The sequence below is a fragment of the Rhincodon typus genome, chromosome 2 (assembly GCF_021869965.1).
Source record: "Rhincodon typus isolate 14 chromosome 2, sRhiTyp1.1, whole genome shotgun sequence".
Taxonomy (NCBI): domain Eukaryota; kingdom Metazoa; phylum Chordata; class Chondrichthyes; order Orectolobiformes; family Rhincodontidae; genus Rhincodon; species Rhincodon typus.
This window is the reverse complement of record NC_063333.1, coordinates 38,807,675-38,827,136: the sequence shown is the minus strand read 5'-3', so window position 1 is coordinate 38,827,136 and position 19,462 is coordinate 38,807,675. Positions and strand designations below refer to the sequence as shown.

The following is a 19,462-nucleotide window of genomic DNA, read 5'->3' as shown; positions in this document are numbered from 1 at the left end:
TGGCAATGAGTGGTGGCCAGTTTAAATAGTGTCCTAACATAGCTTTGTTTGTAGACATTGGGACGGTTGCTGTGGAAATGGATGATTTGGTCAGTGTGGGTTGCTTTCCTGCATACTGAGGTTTAGACTCCCCGTTGGTCATATGTTCAATCCTAACGTCCAGAAAGGGAAGTTGATTGTTATTTTCTTCTTCTCTCATGAATTTGATCCCGGTGAATACGTTATTGTGGGTGGTGGGTTTCTTCTAGTTTGGTGCATTTAATGATGACATTGTCTCCCTACCAGGCAAACCTTCACACAAACTGGCCAACGACCTACAATAGACACTGAAACACCTAGTTGATGGATCACTCCATTCCATCCAGTCAACCCAAGAATTCCTCAATACCCTCAAGAACATAAAAATCAGCGACGACAAGATTATGGTATTCTTTGACATCACAGCATTATTCATGTCAATTGACATCCCACAAGTCAAAGAAACAGTGGCCACATTACTAGAGGAAGCAGGAACGCAACCAGCAGCTCCATCAGCAATGACAAGATACTCAAACTACTAGACCTGTGCCTCACGACACACTTCGTCTTTAATGGTCTAGTACACAAACAGATCAATGGCACACCCATTGGGTCACCCATTCAGGGCTCATCACAGAAGCAGTCATGCAAAGACTAGAATACACTATCCTCCCCCTCATTCAACCTAAACTGTGGATCCGGTATGTGGACGACACATTTATAATCATTAAATGCACCAAACTAGAAGAGACCCACCACCTCATCAACAACGTATTCACTGGGATCAAATTCACAAGGGAAGAAGAAAACAACAATCAGCTTCTGTTTCTGGACGTCAGGGTTGAAAGTATGACCAATGGGGAGTTCCAAACCTCGGTATATACAGGAATGCAACCCACACTAACTAAATCCTCAACTTCCACAGCAACCACTCCAACGTCCACAAACAAAGCTGTGTTAGGACACTATTTAAATGGGCCACCACTCACTGCAACACGCTAGAACTATGCAGGAAAGAGGAAGAACACTTATACATAATCTTCGCTACGAATGGATATCCCCTCAACTTCATCAGCAGGTGCCTACTAAATAGACAACACCAAGAGGACACAGTACGACCTAGTACATTGGCCACACTGTGCTACATCAAGAACATATCAGAATTGACAACGAGGCTCCTACAACCACTAGGAATCATGGCAGCACACAAGCCCACAGCCACGCTACGACAAACACTCACAAGGATTAAAGATCTCAAACCTATGATATGCAGAACCAACGTAGTTTATAAAATACCATGTAAGAACTGCCACAAACATTACATCGGACAGACAGGAAGGAAACCAGCCATCAGAATACGCGAACATTGGCTAGCAGCAAAATGACAACAAACTTTCCCTAATATCAGTATACTTGGACAATGAAGGCCATCAGTTTAACTGGGACAATGTAACCATAGTAGCCCAGCCAAACATAGACACTCACAGGAGTTCCTACAGGCATGGTTCTCAACCCATAATGTAATCAACAAACATAAGGGATTGGAGCCCATATATTAACCTATATAGAACAACACCGGAGATGACAGTACTCACCATAACAGACCGGATAGTATAAATTCTAAGCGGAGTAGAGCAACATCACTTCATCGGAGGTCTCACTGATGATGTTACCCAGCATGGTGATGAAATGTCTCAACAAAAACAAACCAGCATGTCAAGCAAGTCGACAACCTCATAGTTAAATGTTTATTTTTTTAAGGAAGCAGTCTCATGCTGTTTTGTGTATGATAACATAATCCTAAACCTTATGTGTAGTCCTTTTGTGACCAGATATTCATGCCTTTCACAGTATACTGCTTCAAGCACTGATGAAATTCATCCCAGGGTACTAAAAGAGATAGCAGGGGGAAATAGCAAATGCGCTGATGGTAATTTACCAAAATTTGCTGCACTCTGGACGGTTCCGGCAGATTGGAAGACAGTAAATGTGATGCCACTGTTTAAAAAAAGGTAGACAAAAGGTAGATAACTGTAGGCCCATTAGCTTAACTTCCTGGAGTGGGGAAATGCTTTATCATCAAGGAAAAAAATAGCATGACATCTGGATAGAAATTGTCCCATTGGGCAGATGAAGCATGGGTTCATGAAAGGCAGGTCATGTTTAACTAATTTACGGGAATTCTTTGGGGATATTCTGAGTGTGGTGGACAACGGGGAACAGGTGGATGTGGTGTATCTGGATTTCCAGAATACATTTGACGACGTGCCACACAAAAGGCTGCTGCATAAGATAAACATGCACGACATTACGGGTAATGTATTAGCATGGATTAAGATTGGTTAACTAACAGAAAGCAAAGAGTGGGGACACTTGGGACTATTTCTGGTTGACGATCAATGGCTCACAGTTTGCCTCAGGGATCAGTGTTGGGACTACAATTGTTAACAATTTACACAGATGATTTAAAGTTGGGGACCAAGTGTAGTGTGTCAAAGTTCGCAGATGACGCTAAAATGAGTAGTGGAGGAAAGTGTGCAGAGGACACTGAAAGTGCTCCTACCCTAAACATCAACAGCAGCTCATCACCTGTTCCTCCTTGTTATGTATGAAAACTAAATATTAAGCTTTCCTAGAACAAAATATTGCAGAAACATATTATAACTAATTGCAAAAAAAAGTATTTGATTTTGACCCTGTGCCTTTCTGACTATGTAAATATCTCTCAGCCCTATTTCTAACATCAATTCTACATGGTATCTGAGCCATGGACTCTGAGGTGTTATAGGTGGTTTCTCTAACAGATGTCTAATTCTGAAGTGGACTTTAGAGAGACAAACCCTATGAAGGGCTCTTTGTAGCAATGTCACAAACAGAAAAAGGCTTTCCAGGAACTAATGTCAGGGATGTATAAAATGCGAGACTTAGAACTTCAACAGACCAAGTAGATTTTTACAGTTGAATTTATAGAGTTGGTAAGTGCCAATCTCCTGCCTTTTCCCCATATCCTTGCACACTGTTTCTTCCCAAATAATCATCCAATGCACCCTTGAATGACTCAATTGAATATACCTCCAGCACATCTCCAGGCAGTGCATTCCATACCCTAACTACTCATTGATTAGTGGTGGCACAGGTTTGGGTGGGTGATTGCGGAAGATGTTGCATGTATTAATGAGAATAGGAGAGCATGAGCCTTGGTGGCAGGTGAATCCAGCAGCAAAGAGAGTGAGTGTGATGTATCTGAGAGAAGATGATGGCACATACACTAATAGAGTGGAGAAGGACATTGACCTTCTTCCTAAAGTGCTGGGCATTCCATCAGACAGCTCAAACTGCATCAACGTGGGTGGAAATCCTGAACCTGGCAGGCATGGTCTGGTGTTGTGGCCTCCATTGCTGTCCCTGGGGAAAGAGAAAATTCTGCCTATGTACTAAACCATACAACAGGAATTCCAGAACTCAAGCAGGCTACTGATTTTCCCCTTGTCTGTCATGTTTGGGGCAAAAGTCATGAACCATGCAAGTCAGTTGTGGTTGATATTGTTTGTGCACAATGGCTTTCTGAACAGTGAAATGAGGAATCAGGTAACAGATGCAATTTTAGAAACACAGTATGGGGGGCCAAAACAAAAACATAAATTGCTGGTGAAACTCAGCAGGTCTGGCAGCATCTGTGGGGAAAAAGTAGAGTTAACGTATCCAATCTGGACTGAAGAGTTTTATCAGCAAATTCTGTTTTTGTTTCAGATCTACAGCATCTACAGCTCTTGATTTTTTATAAAGTATGAGAAAGTTTGTGCATTTGATGGCCAGGACGTATATTGCAAGTAAATGGACTTTATATTTAATGTGAACACATTGAAAGGTATAAATGGGACTGAGGAGTATTAGTTAGGATTCAGAGTATGGTGTACAGCACTTGTGGGTATCCTATAATTGAGATGTATTAAAACTATAGAGGGCATATGTAGTGACTGTAACAAGGTCAGCCAGTTGGATCTCATAGAATAGGAGTTCCCTGATTGGGGCTGTTAATCCAGCTGACAGTAATAAACATGAGTGTCAGAGATTCTTAGAGCTCTGAGACTCTGAGAGCTGGCTCTGAAGAGGCTGTACCAAAGTCAACGACTTTCCATGTGTAAATAAAAGAGTGATTTGGTGACAGGCTTTTGGCCCATGTGGAGTTCTTTCCATGGCAACAAGAGTAAAGCACGTTCATGAAGAAATTTGCTCGCAACAGTTGTCTTTGAGTTGGGTAAGCATTTCTTGCATCACGCCATTATTTGGGAAGATGGACCCATTCAATCCTGCTTTTGATGACTAGGTCCAGTATGTGGAAAGAATACATTATATTTTCCAGGTAAATGACATTGGGGCAGATGAACAGCAACAAGGAATTCTCCTGATTGCCTGTGGACCTTCAGCTTTTTTTTGTTTTTAGGTGTCTAAATTTCCTGAGGCACCAGATACTAAAACCTTTCGAGAGTTGATGGATTTAGTTAAGGAATATTGCAACCCCCAAGTCTCCTATAACTTTGAGATGCTATCATTTTTACTCGGCAATTCGAGAACCAGGGGAATCCATGTCAGAATTTTCAACGAGGTTAAGACGACTGGCAGAGACAAATGACTTTGGTTTAACCCTTAATGAGATACTTAGAGACTGGTTAGTATGTGCGATTAATGATGTCACCATGCAAAAGAGTCTACTAGCTGAAGCCCGACTAGACTTCAAACTGGCTTTACCATTGGAAGATGCAACAAGTGGAGCATATGAGTTGCAGGGTATTCCAATGGAAGAGAACACCTTGCTTGATTGATTTTATTGTCATGTGTACCGAAATACAGTGAAAAGCTTTGTTTAAGAGCGGTACAGGCAGATCACAGCAAGCAAAGGATGTACAGATCAAAAAGACTTAGAGGCATACAGATTACATCATTTGAGGCTAGAGTCCATTCAATAGTCTGATAATGGCCAGAAAGAAGCTGTTCCTGAAACTGCTCGTGCATGTGTCCACACTTCTGTATCTTCTGCCTAATGGAAGAGGTCGTAGGAGGTCATTACCAGGGTGTGAACCATGTCGAGTCCATGGATGGAAGGTTGGCTTCCGTAATGATATGAGCTGTGCACACCACTTTCTGTAGTTTTTTATGGTCCTGGGATGAGCAGTTGCTATACCAGGCTGTTATGCACCTGAACAGTTTGCTTTCAATGGTGCACCTGCAGAGGTTGGCCAGTTCAGTCAGTCCAACTCAGCTCGGGGAGTATCACTTGAGTGCAGGCAATTGCGTAGCCTCACTCCGGACATATCCTGATCAGAGGCATTTTAGTTTGGCCCACTGCAAAGCCCCAAAACAAAGCCAAGCCTCGGCTAAACAGTAAAAATTTTCTTCAGAATCCAGGTGGGCAAGCATTGTAGTTGCTGCCAGTATGCGGACTCGAGACAGCAAGAGTCCTACTAAGCCTAAATTGAGTAAGATAACTCCTACGCCAATATTCAGGAGAGTCCACCTACATCTGGTTTGGAACAGTTAAAATGCTTAGTAACATCCAAACCAGAACCAATCAAAATAAATGTCTGCTTAAATTGTCGTCCGGTTCCAGTGGAGGTCGATACCGGTGCAACTGTATCAGTGATCACAGAACGAGTTTTTAACAAAATTTGTTCGGGATTCCAACCCTTAAGTTTGTTCAAGACCTTGGCTAGGCCAAGAACCTAAACCTGGGAACCTTTACAGATTAAGGGTACAACTTCGGTATTGGTTTCATACAATAAACAGCTGGTTCAGTTACCAATGATTGTAGTAAAAGGCTTGGGCCCAAGCTTGATGGGGCAAAAATGGTTGAAAGAGATTTACTTAGATTGTCAACATTTTTCAATTAGAAAATGGCTGCCTGAGTGAAGTCCTAAATAAATATCTGGAAGTCTTCCAGGCATGTTTGGAGTCTATCAGAGGAGCCAAGGCCATCTTGTATGACGACCAGGAACAATTCCACAATTCTGCAAGGCCTACCGAGTGCCATTTGACTTGTGGGCAAAAGTAGAGGCAAAGATCAGAAGGCTGAAGAGCGAAGAAATCATCATTGCAGTCCCATTTGTGGAATAGAACATAGAACATAGAACATAGAACATAGAACATAGAACATAGAACATAGAACATAACAGCGCAGTACAGGCCCTTCGGTCCTCGATGTTGTGCCGACCTGTGAAGCCAATCTAAAGCCCATCTAACCTACACTATTCCATTATCATCCATATGTTTATCCAATGACCATTTAAATGCCCTTAAAGTTGGCGAGTCTACTACTTTTGCAGGCAGGGCATTCCATGCCCTTACTACTCTGAGTAAAGAACCTACCTCTGACATCTGTCCTATATCTATCACCCCTCAATTTAAAGCTATGTCCCCTCGTGCTAGCCATCACCATCCGAGGAAAAAGGCTCCCACTGTCCACCCTATCTAATCCTCTGATCATCTTGTATGTCTCTATTAAGTCACCTCTTAACCTTCTTCTCTCTAATGAAAACAGCCTCAAGTCCCTCAGCCTTTCCTCATAAGACCTTCCCTCCATACCAGGCAACATCCTGGTAAATCTCCTCTGCACCCTTCCACATCCTTCCTATAATGCGGTGACCAGAACTGTACGCAATACTCCAAGTGCGGCCGCACCAGAGTTTTGTACAGCTGCAACGTGACCTCATGGCTCCGAAACTCAATCCCTCTACCAATAAAACCTAACACACCGTACGCCTTCTTAACAACCCTATCAACCTGGGTGGCAACTTTCAGTGATCTATGCGCATGGACACCGAGATCTCTCTGCTCATCCACACTACCAAGAATCTTACCATTAGCCCAGTACTCTGTATTCCTGTTACTCCTTCCAAAGTGAATCACCTCACACTTTTCCACATTAAACTCCATTTGTCACCTCTCAGCCCAGCTCTGCAGCTTATCTATGTCCCTCTGTAACCTGCAACATCCTTCCCCACTATCCACAACTCCACCAACTTTGGTGTCATCCGCAAATTTACTAACCCATCCTTTTACGCCCTCATCCAGGTCATTTATAAAAATGACAAACAGCAGTGGCCCCAAAACAGATCCTTGAGGTACACCACTAGTAACTGAACTCCAGGATGAACATTTCCCATCAACCACCACCCTCTGTCTTCTTACAGCTAGCCAATTTCTGATCCCAACCGCTAAATCACCCTCAATCCCATGCCTCTGTATTTTCTGCAATAGCCTACCATGGGGAACCTTATCAAACGCTTTACTGAAATTCATATACACCACATCAACCACTTTAGCCTCATCCACCTGTTTGGTCACCTTCTCAAAGAACTCAATAAGGTTTGTGAGGCACGACCTACCCTTCACAAAACCGTGTTGACTATCCCTAATCAAATTACTCCTTTCTAGATGATTATAAATCCTATCTCTTATAATCCTTTCCAACACTTTACCCACAACCGAAGTAAGGCTCACTGGTCTATAATTACCAGGGTTGTCTCTACTCCCCTTCTTGAACAAGGGGACAACATTTGCTAGTCTCCAGTCTTCTGGCACTATTCCTGTAGACAATGACGACATAAAGATCAAAGCCAAAGGCTCTGCAATCTCCTCTCTAGCTTCCCAGAGAATCCTAGGATAAATCCCATCCGGCCCAGGGGACTTATCTATTTTCACACCTTCCAGAATTGCTAACACCTCCTCCTTATGAACCTCAATCCCGTCTAGTATAATAGCCTGTATCTCAGTATTCTCCTCGACAACATTGTCTTTTTCCTGTGTGAATACTGACGAAAAATATTCATTTAGCGCCTCTCCTATCTCTTCGGACTCCGCGCACAACTTCCCACTACTGTCCTTGACTGGCCCTAATCTTACTCTAGTCATTCTTTTATTCCTGACATACCTATAGAAAGCTTTAGGGTTTTCCTTGATCCTACCTGCTAAAGACTTCTCATGTCCCCTCCAGGCTCTTCTTAGCTCTCTCTTTAGGTCCTTCCTGGCTAACTTGTAATTCTCAAGCGCCCTAACGGAGCCTTCATGCCTCATCTCTACATAAGCCTCCTTTTTCCTCTTGACAAGAGATTCAACTTCTTTAGTAAACCACGGTTCCCTCACTTGACCACTTCCTCCCTGCCTGACAGGTATATACTTCTCAAGGAATAGCAGTCCATCACTGGTTGTACCGATTGTGAGGACTGATGGGTTGCCTCTGTGAGGATTTTAAATAAATGGTAAACTGTTCTTCACAGCTGGGTAAATATCTAATCCCATGGAAAGAGGATTTATATGTAAACCTAGCAGCAATGCTGTCCTTCACAAAGCTGGACATGAGCCATGCTTACTTGCAATTGTGTTTATATGAGGATTCCCAGAAGTATGCTACAATTAACATCCATAAGGGTTTGTACCAATTTACAGGGCTGCCATTTTGGGATATCGTCAGCCTGTCCAATTTTCCAGTGGATGATGGAGAATATTTTACAAAGTTTACCTCAGGTTATCATTTACCTAGATAATGAATAATGAATGATTTTATTCTCATGTGTATTTTACAGTGAGGAAAACAGTAAAATACAGTGAAAAGCTTTTCCACTTTGACCACAATCCAGCATCATTTTGAATACCTTTAAGAATAAGGAAAAAGATTGTAAGATATAGAGTCATTGAATTATACAGCATGGGAATAGATCCTTTGGTTCAATCAATCCACACCAACTATGTTTCCAAACTAAACTAGTCCCACTGGCCTGTGCTTAGTCCATATCCCTCCAAACCTTTTGTAGTCGTGAACTTATCCAAATGTCTTTTAGAAGTTATAACTGTACCTGCATCCTCCACTTTCTCTGGCAGTTCATTCCACATGTGAACAACTCTCTGTATAAAAAAAAGCCCCTCATTTCCTTTTTAAATCTGTCTATTCTCACCTTAAAAATATACCCCCTAGTTTTGAAATCCCCCAGGCTAGGGAAAGGACCCTTGTTATTCACCTTATCTATGCCCCTCATGATTTTATAAACCTCAATAAAGGTCACCCCTCAGCCTCCTTTACTCCAGTGAAAAAAGTCCCAGTTTTTCCAGTCTATTTTTATATCTCAATCCCTCTATTCCTGGCAACATACTGGTAAATTTTTTCTGAACCCTCTCCTGTTTAATAATATCCTTCCTTTATTAGAACTGCACACAGTACTCTTGAAGAGGCCTCACCGACGTACTATACAATCTCAACATGAAATCCCAACTCTTGTACTCCAAAGGTCTGTGCAATGACGGCAAGCATGCTAAATGCCTTCTTATCCACCCTGTCTAATTGTGACGCAAATTTTAAAGATTTATGTACGCAAACCCCTAGATCTCTCTATTCTACAACACTACCCAGGGTCCTACCATTAATTCTATAAGTACCGTCCTTGTTTGTATTACCAAAATGCAATACCTCAGATTTACCCAAATTAAACTCCATCTGCCACTCCTCAGCCTATTTACCTCATTGATCAAGATCTCTTTGTAATCTTAGATAAACTTCTTCACTGTCCACTCTATCACCAACTTTGGTGTCATCTACAAACTTACTAACCATGCCTCCTCTCTTCTCATCCAAATCATTTATATAAATTAAAAACAAAAGCAGACCCAATACCAATCCCTGTGGAAGACTGCTGGTCAGAGGTTCCAGCCCGAAAAACAACCCTCCACCACAACCTCTGTCTCCTACCATAACGCTAATTTTGTATCCAACTGGCAAGCTTAAAGAGAGTCCATAGGTCCTGAGCCAGCTCATCTCACTGACGTCTTTCCTGCCATCCCTCCTCCACCGCCGTCTACATCGGAACCAATCAATGTTGAAGTAGTGACTCTTCAGGCACCATCTTTTGCTGCTGGGCTAATTCTCCTCCACCACCGCCTTGCTACCACCTGTACCGGACCTACCAATGTCAGAGTCACATCACTTGCTGCTGGGCCAACCTCACTGTGATGTCCTTCTGCCACTGCTTTGCTGTTGCCAGTGCCGGATCCAATCAACAATGAAGTCGCCAGTCCTCAAGGACCATCTTTTGTCACTGGGCCAATCTTGCTGACGTGGCATCTGCCAATCCTGATGCTAGGACTTGTGCTCACCCTGGAAGAGTAAGTAGGGGCTCATTTGAGTCTGCTGTGGGCCCGCTCGCCTCCACCATGAGGTCTGCGCTGGGCCCACTTACTGCTACCATGAGGTACATTCTGAGTGCACTTGCCACCACTACGAGGTCCACTCTAGGCCAATTCGCCTCCACCAACAGATCTATTCTGAGTTCACTTACCTCCACTACAAGATCCATTCTGGGCCCACTTGCCACCGCCACAAGGTCCATCCTGGGCCTACTCTCCTCCACCACAAGGTCCATGCTGGGCCCATTTACCACGACCACCAGGTGGACACTGGGCCCACTTGCTGCCACCATGAGGTCCACTCTGGGCTTATTCGCCTCCACCACAAGGTCCACTCTGGGCCCACTCACCTCCACCACAAGGTGCATTCTGGGCCCACTCACCGCCACCACGAAGTCCATTCTGGGCGCACTTGCTGCCTCCATGAGGTCTGCACTGGGCCCGCTCACCACCGCCATGAGATCTGCACTGGGCCCACTCACCACTGCCATGAGGTCTGCCATGGGCCCACTCAAGTCCACACTGGGCTCCCCAGCTACCGCCATGAGGTCTACACTGAGGTTTCTCACTACTGCTGATACCATCAGAACAAGAGGTAAGTAAGAAGAAAAAGAAAAAGAGAAAGGGAAATGAAAAGATAAGCAGTGGGAGTGGACGAGCTCGGCTCAGGAGTCCTTCTCTGCTGCCATCTTGGTGAAAAAAGATGACTGCTAGTACCAGAAAGACAACTAAGGAACACTCAGAGAACTTGGACATAGTATTTAAACAGTTTTCTCAGGTGGGCATATATGTAAGAAGGGAAAAATATGCGTTCCTGGGACCCCATGTGATGTACTTGGGCTACAGACTCGATAAGACTGGGTTATACCTGTTGGAAGATAAAAAGGCAACCAAAGGTGCCCAACTGCCATGTCTGTCCAGGCACTTAGGTCATTTTTGTTTTGTGCTAGCTCACTTGGCGGCACAACTGGTGTGTGGTGTAGAGTAATGCCAACAGCGTGGGTTCAATTCCTGTACCAACTGAGATCACCATCTGTCTTCTCAACCTCAACCCTTGCCTGAGATGTGGTGACTCTCAAGTTAAACTGACCACCAGTCATCTCTCTAATCAGCGAGTGGGACTTTAGTAACTTCACCTTTGGGGTGGGACGGCGGCCCGGTGTTTAGCACTGTTGCGTCAGACCACCAGGAACCCGGGTTTGATTCCAGCCTCGGGCAACTGTCTGTGTGGAGTTTGCACATTCTCCCCGTGTCTGTGTGGGTTTCCTCTGGGTGCTCTGGTTTCCTCCCACAGTCCAAAGATGTGCTGGTTATGTGGATTGGCCATGCTAAATTGTCCGTAGTGTTCAGGGATGTGTAGATTAGGTGGGTTATAGGGGTATGGGTCTGGGTGGGATGCTCCAAGGGTCAGTGTGGACTTGTTGGGCTGAAGGGCCTGTTTCCACATTGTAGGGATTCTATGAACATCTACGAACATTTCTTGGACTGGTAAATTATTACGGAAAGTTCATACATAACCTGGCCTCCATCCTGGCGCCTTTGCATCAACTCCTAAAATAGGGTCAGCCTTGGAAATGGTAGAGTAGGCATGCCATGGCCTTTGGTGAAGTGAAAAAACAGTTATGATCCTCTAAGGTGTTGGCTCACTATGATCCAAAGCGAGAACCGGTATTGACATGCGATATTTCCTGATACGTCACAGGAGTGGTTTTAGCTTATAGGTGGCCTAATGGAGAGGAACACCTAATAGCATATGCATCCAGGACTTTGGCTAATGTAGAGGGTAAATATGGCCATATGGAGAAAAAAGGACTGGTGGTCATATTTGGAGTCAGGAAACTCCACCAATATCTTTTTGGACGATACTTTATGATAATAACGGACCACAAACCCCTACTACATTTTCTAAAGAGGACAAGGCTTTAGGCTGAATTCAGCAGTAGGGCCTAAGGGAGGTGATGGCCTAGTGGTATTATAGCTGGACTGTTAATCCAAAGACCCAGATAAATTTCTGGGGACCTGGGTGCGAATCCCACCATGGCAAATGGTGGAATTTGAATTCAAAAATATCTGGAATTTAGAATCTAATGATGACTGTGAATCCATTGTCAATTGTCAGAAAAACTCATCTGGTTCACTAATGTCCTTTAGGGAAGGAAACTGTCATCCTTACCTGGTCTGGCCTACGTGTGACTCCAGACCCACAGCAGTGTGGTTGATGCTTAACTGCCCTCTGGGCAATTAGGGATGGGCAATAAATGCTGGCCAAGCCAGCGATGCCCTCATCCCATGAATGTAAAAAGAAAAAAAATATTAAGTCCATATAATTACAAGTTAGAACACCATCTGGGACGCCAAGTAGTGAATGCAGATGCATTGAGCCACCTTCCACTGGCAGATACACCACCGGTGGTACTGCCAGTGGAACAGTCTATAATGGTTTTAAATTCTCTGGACACACTTCCAGTCAAATGCTGACAATATTAGACTTTGGATGCAGAAAGATCCGGTCCTGGCAAAACTGAAACAACAGGTGGTGATGGGGGAAACTAAAGGGCTGTCACAACCAGAATTGAAACCCTTTTGGACCTGAAGAGACCAGCTCCACAGTAGAGGACGGCATATTGGTATGGGGAACAAAGTGATTGTCCCAATCGAAAGTCGCCCTCAAATACGGTCTGAAGTCTACCAGGGCTATCTAGGGGTTTCCAAAATGAAGATGTGGCCAGACTTGAATGCAGACATAGCCGTGTTGGTGGGCAGTCCCCAGAGTGCCAACAAGGACAAAGTTATCACCAGCAGCTCCCCTACATTTGTGGAAATGACTACGTAATCCTTGGACTCGATTACACGTTGACTCTCTAGGCCATAGAATCATAGAGTCATGGAGATCTACAGCATGGAAACACACCCTTTGGTCCAACTCGTCCATGCCGACCAGGTATCCTATATAAATCCAGTCCCATTCTCTCATGGGCTCAATGTTCTTTGTCATTGAAGATACACACTCAAGTGATTGGATGTGTATAGAGGATAACAATAGAAAAACTGTGCACATCTTTTGCAATACACGGAGTCCTAAAGTGTTGGTGACAGGTAATGGAGCATCGTTTAACAGCAGGAAATTTGGACATTTCCTAAAGTTGAATGGGATTCGATATAAGGACAGCTCCAAACCATCCATTATCCCATGGCCTGGCAGAAAGAGCAGTTCAAACTTTGATGAAACAGCCTACAGCCTCACTCAATACCAAGCTGTCACTGTTCCTATTTAATTATAGGACCACCCCACATACAACTACAGGGATAGCACTGGCAGAGTTACTAATGGATAGAAGACTCTGCACCAGGTTAAATCTGATCTTCCCAGACCTTTGGGGGAGGGGTGGGGGAGAAGGGTGAAACGGCAGTGTCAGACACAAGACTCCACCAAGGGAAAGAAACAGTTTACTTCAGCAGATGAAGTTTTGTGTAAGAACCACAGAAATTGCCCTGTATGGGTAAGAGACATGGTTGACAGAAGGTCAGGACCAGTGACATATGAGACTTGGGTAGGTGTGACGGTCCTGAAAAAGCATGTGGATTACATGAACGCTGTAATCTCGTAAACGGTACGGGAGAAAATTGTGCCATGCTCCTTGGAACAGTTGGAAAGGCTGCCAGAACCCATCGGTTCACACTGTCTGTGAAGCATTGATGAGACCTCTGATTCAGAGATGGATATGATGGAAGTAACTGCATTGACACCATTGGCATGAGAAGAAGAGAGTGAATTTCTACGGAGGTGCTCCTGGCATAAGAGACGAACTCCCATGTGTTATGTGCCGCCCCTACCTGACGCCGAGTCGGAGGAACTGACTCGGTGCTACTAAGCCCCAGGAAGCTCTTCAAGAAAAAGGACCAGCCTATGTTCTTGGACTCAGAGGGGGAGGGATGTAGTGACTGTAATGAGCTGAGTCAGGTCAACCTCATGGATCACGTCTTCCCTGATTGGGGCTGTTAAGCTTGTCCAATCAGGGACCCCTGACTAACAGATAAAAAGAGGACTGTCAGAGATTCTGACACTTTGAGAGCTGGCTCTGACGAGGCTGAACCAGAGTCAAGGACTTCATGTCTAAACCAAAAAAAAGAGACTTGGTGATAAGATACCGATCTCTGTGCAGTAATTTCAACATACAGTATAAATTTAGTAGGAGGACATCGGAAGCGAAAGGTTACAGTTATGAGGAGAAACTTGAGATACCAGAACAAATTTCTTTGAAGTAAAGAAAGCTAAGATGACTGTTAGTTTTTAAAATGATAAAGCAGGGAAGTTTTATAGCAAAGTGATTGATCTTTTGATTGAGGTGTCAATGATAATTTAAAATTACTGTGCAGAGATATTAAGAAAGTTAGGAGGGAGCTTTTTTACACAGGGCTAAATGCTGGTAGATTGGATAGAAAATAAACAGGAAGAAAAGAGGAACTCTGTGGGGGCATCCAAATCTTCACATATTACTCTGTTTCCTAACAAATGTTTTGAAAAAAGAATTATTGGCTCTTGGATTCCTTGTTGCTATGTATAAAACTCAAAGTTCTGCTTTATCTCCTGCACTTACCCTTCAGGAACTTATTTATTTTAAGTTCTAAATCTGCATCCTCAGCTTTCTGTTAAATATATAGTTTTGAGGATTTCTGGAACATTGAATGACCTGGCACATGGAGAATTACATTTTTAAAAGGAAAATTGTTCATTATTTGGAGCAGAGAAAGAACAAGTGAAGAGCAGCAGATTGGTTTAGCAATGTTTCAACAAAGAGCTTGCAAAGTAATTTCTACCTTATTTTTGTTAATTATAATGGTGTCCTAAAGAAAGGGCTTTGGCATTTCAACCAGGTTTTGCAATAATTGTTCAATTATATTCTATAGTTATGAAATTCAATAGTTATGATTACATTAATCAAATTCCCGCTGTTTCCTATTCATTAACAGCAATACATTTATATTGTAGATTGATCATTATAAAAAAGATCTGAAATGAATAGTTACATATTTCTACAATTGCACATTTCATAATAGGTACTTACTGTGTAACGTGTAAAAGCACAGTGAAGGATTGGTGCTTGACGTTGCAAAGAACATCTCAGATACATCTCATCCTTTATTGCATGGTAACTGGAAGTTTACAGATTTGTCTTAGAAAAATTGCACAGCAACTGGGGTAAAATGAACTTATTGATTTGCTGAAGCAATAATAAACTGCAAAACTCATGTACTATTAATTGTTAAGAAAAATAAATTTTGCTTGTGAACTTTATAAATTATACCTTTGTTTCAGTATAGCAAATTTCTTTTCCCAGATTCGATTTGTCCGTTCCAGTTGATTTTTAAGGCTAAGAAACAACAGAATTTTTGAATGGAAGAAAGGCAGACACTATCCAAAGCCAATACCTTTAACCATGCTATATTCATTTAATTATATCTTTTCATGCCCAGAAATCTGAGAAATACCACACAGCATGGTTTCATATTCAGCAGGTATTGTTTTCAAAAGATACTTCTTCAGTAATGACATTACCTATGGTTTTGCTGACAAAGTATTGTTGGTTAAATTATTGTGGGAATGGGTATTAGTATGTAGAAGGTACACCTTGTTCTGGTCTTTAGGGAAGAAAAACTGCCATTCTTTCCGATCTTGCCTTTGTGAACTTCATAACCACAGCAATGTGATTGACTTTTAATTGCTCTCTGAAATAGCTTAGCAAGACACTCAGTTCTGTTCAACTGCTAAATGATGTCAGAAAAGGAACAGAATTGGATGGACCACATCGCATTGACCTTGGTGCCAGAAACAACAATAGCAAACTCAACCCTGTTCATTAACATCTGGGCCCTAGGGCTAAAATAGAGACATCTGTCTCACAGACTAAGCAAAAAATGACGTGGCATGGTGTAGGTATCTCCAGTCCCACTGCCAGAACAGCAGAAGTGGTGGTTTAATTTTACACATTTGGGATGGAATTGTCCTCAGAGTTCCCAACATTCTCTGGACCCTAAGAAGTATAATGGTATTGAGGCAAATACGAAAGGAAATTTCCTGCTGATTACCACATTTCATTCTCCCCCAGCTGATGAATTAGTACCTTCAATGTTGAACATTACTTGGAGGAAACACTGAGGGTGACAAGGATATAATGTACAGTGGGTGGTAAACTTCAGTTTCTATTGAAGAGTGGCTTGGCAGCACTATTACTGACCAAACTGGCTGTAATCCAAACAATATAGCTGCTAGACTGGGTCTGCAGCAGGTGATGAGGGAAAAGCATACTTGACTTCATCCTGCCTGCTGCAGATGCATCTGTCTATGACAGGATTGGTAAGAGTGAGCACCGTCCAGTCCTTATGGAGCTAAAGTCCCACCATCATGTTGTGTGGCATTGTCAGATGGGATTGACTTTGAACAACTCTAACAACTCAAGTCTGGGCATCCATGAAGTGCTGTGGTCCATCAACAGCAGCAGACCCAAACTCCAACACAATCTGCAACCTCAAGGCGTGGCATATCCCCGACTCAACTATTACCATCAAGCCAGGGGATCAACCCTGGTTCAATAGAAATTGTAGGAGAGCATGCCAGGAGCAGGACGAGGCAATAAGGGATAAACTTGGTGAAGCTACCATACAGGACTGCTTGCAGGCCAAACAGCATGATCTGCAAATGGTAGACTGAGCTAAGCTCTCCTGTCCTACCACAACCAGTCATGAATGGTTGCAGACAATTAAAAAACTCACTAGAGGAAGTGGGTCCACAAATAATCCCGTCTTCAATGATAGAATAGCCCAGTACATCACTGCAAAAGATAAAGCTGAAGCATTTGCAACAATATTTAGCTAAAAGTGCCAAGTGGATTTATCTTGGCCTCCACCAGTGGTCTCCAACATGACAAGTGCCAGTCTTCAGCCAATGTGATTCATTCCATGAGATATCAAGAAATGGTTGGAGGCACTGGATACTTTAAGGGCAATGTGCCCTGACAACATTCTAGCAATAGTACTGAAGACTTGGGCTCCAGAACCTGTTGTACCTCTAGCCTAGCTGTTCCAGTACAGCTACAACATTGGCATCTACCTGACAATATGGAAAATTGCCCAAAAAGCAGTACAAATGCAATCTGACTAACTGACACCTCATCAGTCTATTTTCAATCATCAGTAAAGTGATGGAAGGTGTCATTAACAATGCTCTCAAGCAGCACCATTTTAGCAACTGATGCTGAGCTTGGCTTCTGCTAGGGCCAGTCAGCTCCTGATTACATTATAGCATTGGTTCAAATATAGACAAAAGAGTTGAACTCCAGAGGTGAGGTGAGAGTGACGGTCCTTGATATCAAGGATGCATTTGACCAAATGAGGCATCAGGGAGTTCTAGCAAAACTGGAATCAATGGGAATCAGGGTAGAACTCTACACTGGTGGGAGTCATACCTAGTACAGGGGAAGATGCTTGTGATTGTTGAAAGATTGGTCATCTCAATTCCAGGATATCTCTGCAGGAGTTCCTCAGACTAGTATCCTAGGCCCAACTATCTTCAGCTGCTTCATCAATGACTTTGCCCCCGTCAAAAGGACTGAAGTGGGGATATTCGCTGATGATTGCACATCAGTCTGCTGCTGTTGATGGCCACAGCACTTCAGGCTTGAGCTGTTAGTGTTGTTCAAAGTCAATCCCATCTGATAATGCCACATGTAACTCCTCAAATACTGAACCAGTCCATGTTCAAATGCAACAAGACCAGGACAATATCCAGGCTTGGGCTGAAAAGTGGGAAGTAACATTCAAAAAACAAAGAACAGTACAGTCCAGGAATAGGCCCTTTGGCTCACAAGATTGTGCCAAAACATGATACCTTTATAAAATAAAAACCTTTTGCCTCTACACTGTCCATTTCCCTGTCTATTCACATAACTGTCAAGTTGCCTTTTAAACACTGCAATTGCATCCATTTCAATCACCTCCTCCGGCAGTGCATTCCAGACACTTACCACCCTCTGTGTAAAAATACCTGCCTCTCACATCTCCTTTAAACTTACCCCCTTTTACCTTAAATCCATGTTCCCTAGAAATTGACATTTCTACCCTGGGAAAAAGACTCTGATTATCCATTCTATCCATGTCTCTCATAATTGTACAAAATACATTCATGAGGTGAGGCCACTGTTTATTGTCCATCCAAAGGGCAGTTAAGAGTCAACCATATCTCTGTAATTTTGCAAAGTTCCATCAGGTCACCCCCATCCTTCCACATTCAAGTGAAAACAAACCAAATTTGTCCTATCTTTCCTCACAGTTAATACCCTCCTAACCAGGCAACGTCCTGGTGAACCATTTCTGTACTGTCTCCAAAGCTTCCACATCCTTCTGGTAGTGTGGCAACCAGAACTGTACCCAACTTCCCAAATTTGGCCTAACTAAAGTTCTGTACAGTTGCAACATGGCTTGCTAATTCTTATACTCTATATCCTGAACGATGAAGGCAAGCGTACCTTCTTGTTCAACTTATCCACTTGTGTTGCCACTTTCAGGAAACTATGAACCTGCATGCCTAGATTCCTCTGTATGTTCATGCTGCAAAGAGTTCTGCCATTTACTGTATACTTCCCTCCTGCATTAAGTCTCCCAAAATGCATCACCTTGCTTTCGTCAAGGTTAAACTGTATCTGCCATTTCTCCATTCAAATTTAGAACCTATCTATAGCCTGCTGTATACTCTGGCAATTCTCCTCATGATCCTCAGCTCCCCCAATCTTTCTGTGATCTTCAAACTTAGGCCATGTACATTCTCTGTTGCCCTTCTTAAACAAAGGAACATGTCAGCTATTCTCCAGTCCTCTGGGACCTCTCCTGTGACTAAAGAGGATACAAAGATTTCATACAAGGCCCCAGCAATTTCCTCACCTGCCTCCTTCAGCATTCTGGGGCAGATCCCATCTGCTTGCTCCATAACATTATCTAAGATTCCTGAATTCCTTATGTATTAGAACACTCATTTGATTGCAGCTGTACATTGTAGGTTTGCAAATATAGCTGTCCCTTGTAATGTCCAAAATGTATCTTTTCACATGCTCGTTACAGATTTGTGTCTTCGCTCTTATGATGTCAGAGCCACATTACTAGTTACATCATCATAATTTGCATGCATCTCTTTATACTGTAGAATTATTTCAGTGCTTGGTAGAACATTCTACTTTTATGGATGAAGTTTTTTTTTAATTCATTCAGGAGATATCAGATTCAC

At 43.0% G+C, this 19,462-nt stretch overlaps 1 protein-coding gene across 1 annotated transcript in view; it reads right to left on the bottom strand.

Annotated features, from left to right (window-relative positions):
• The window catches only part of LOC109937698 (uncharacterized protein C10orf67, mitochondrial-like), a 246,365-nt gene that overhangs the window by 19,546 nt on the left and 207,357 nt on the right, over nucleotides 1–19,462 (bottom strand). Inside the window, exons 12-13 of the mRNA XM_048612718.1 lie at nucleotides 15,495–15,560; nucleotides 15,255–15,342 (exon numbers count right to left, since the gene is read on the bottom strand). Coding sequence (XP_048468675.1) covers nucleotides 15,255–15,342; nucleotides 15,495–15,560 — 154 coding nt within the window. The remainder of the gene's footprint in view (nucleotides 1–15,254; nucleotides 15,343–15,494; nucleotides 15,561–19,462) is intronic.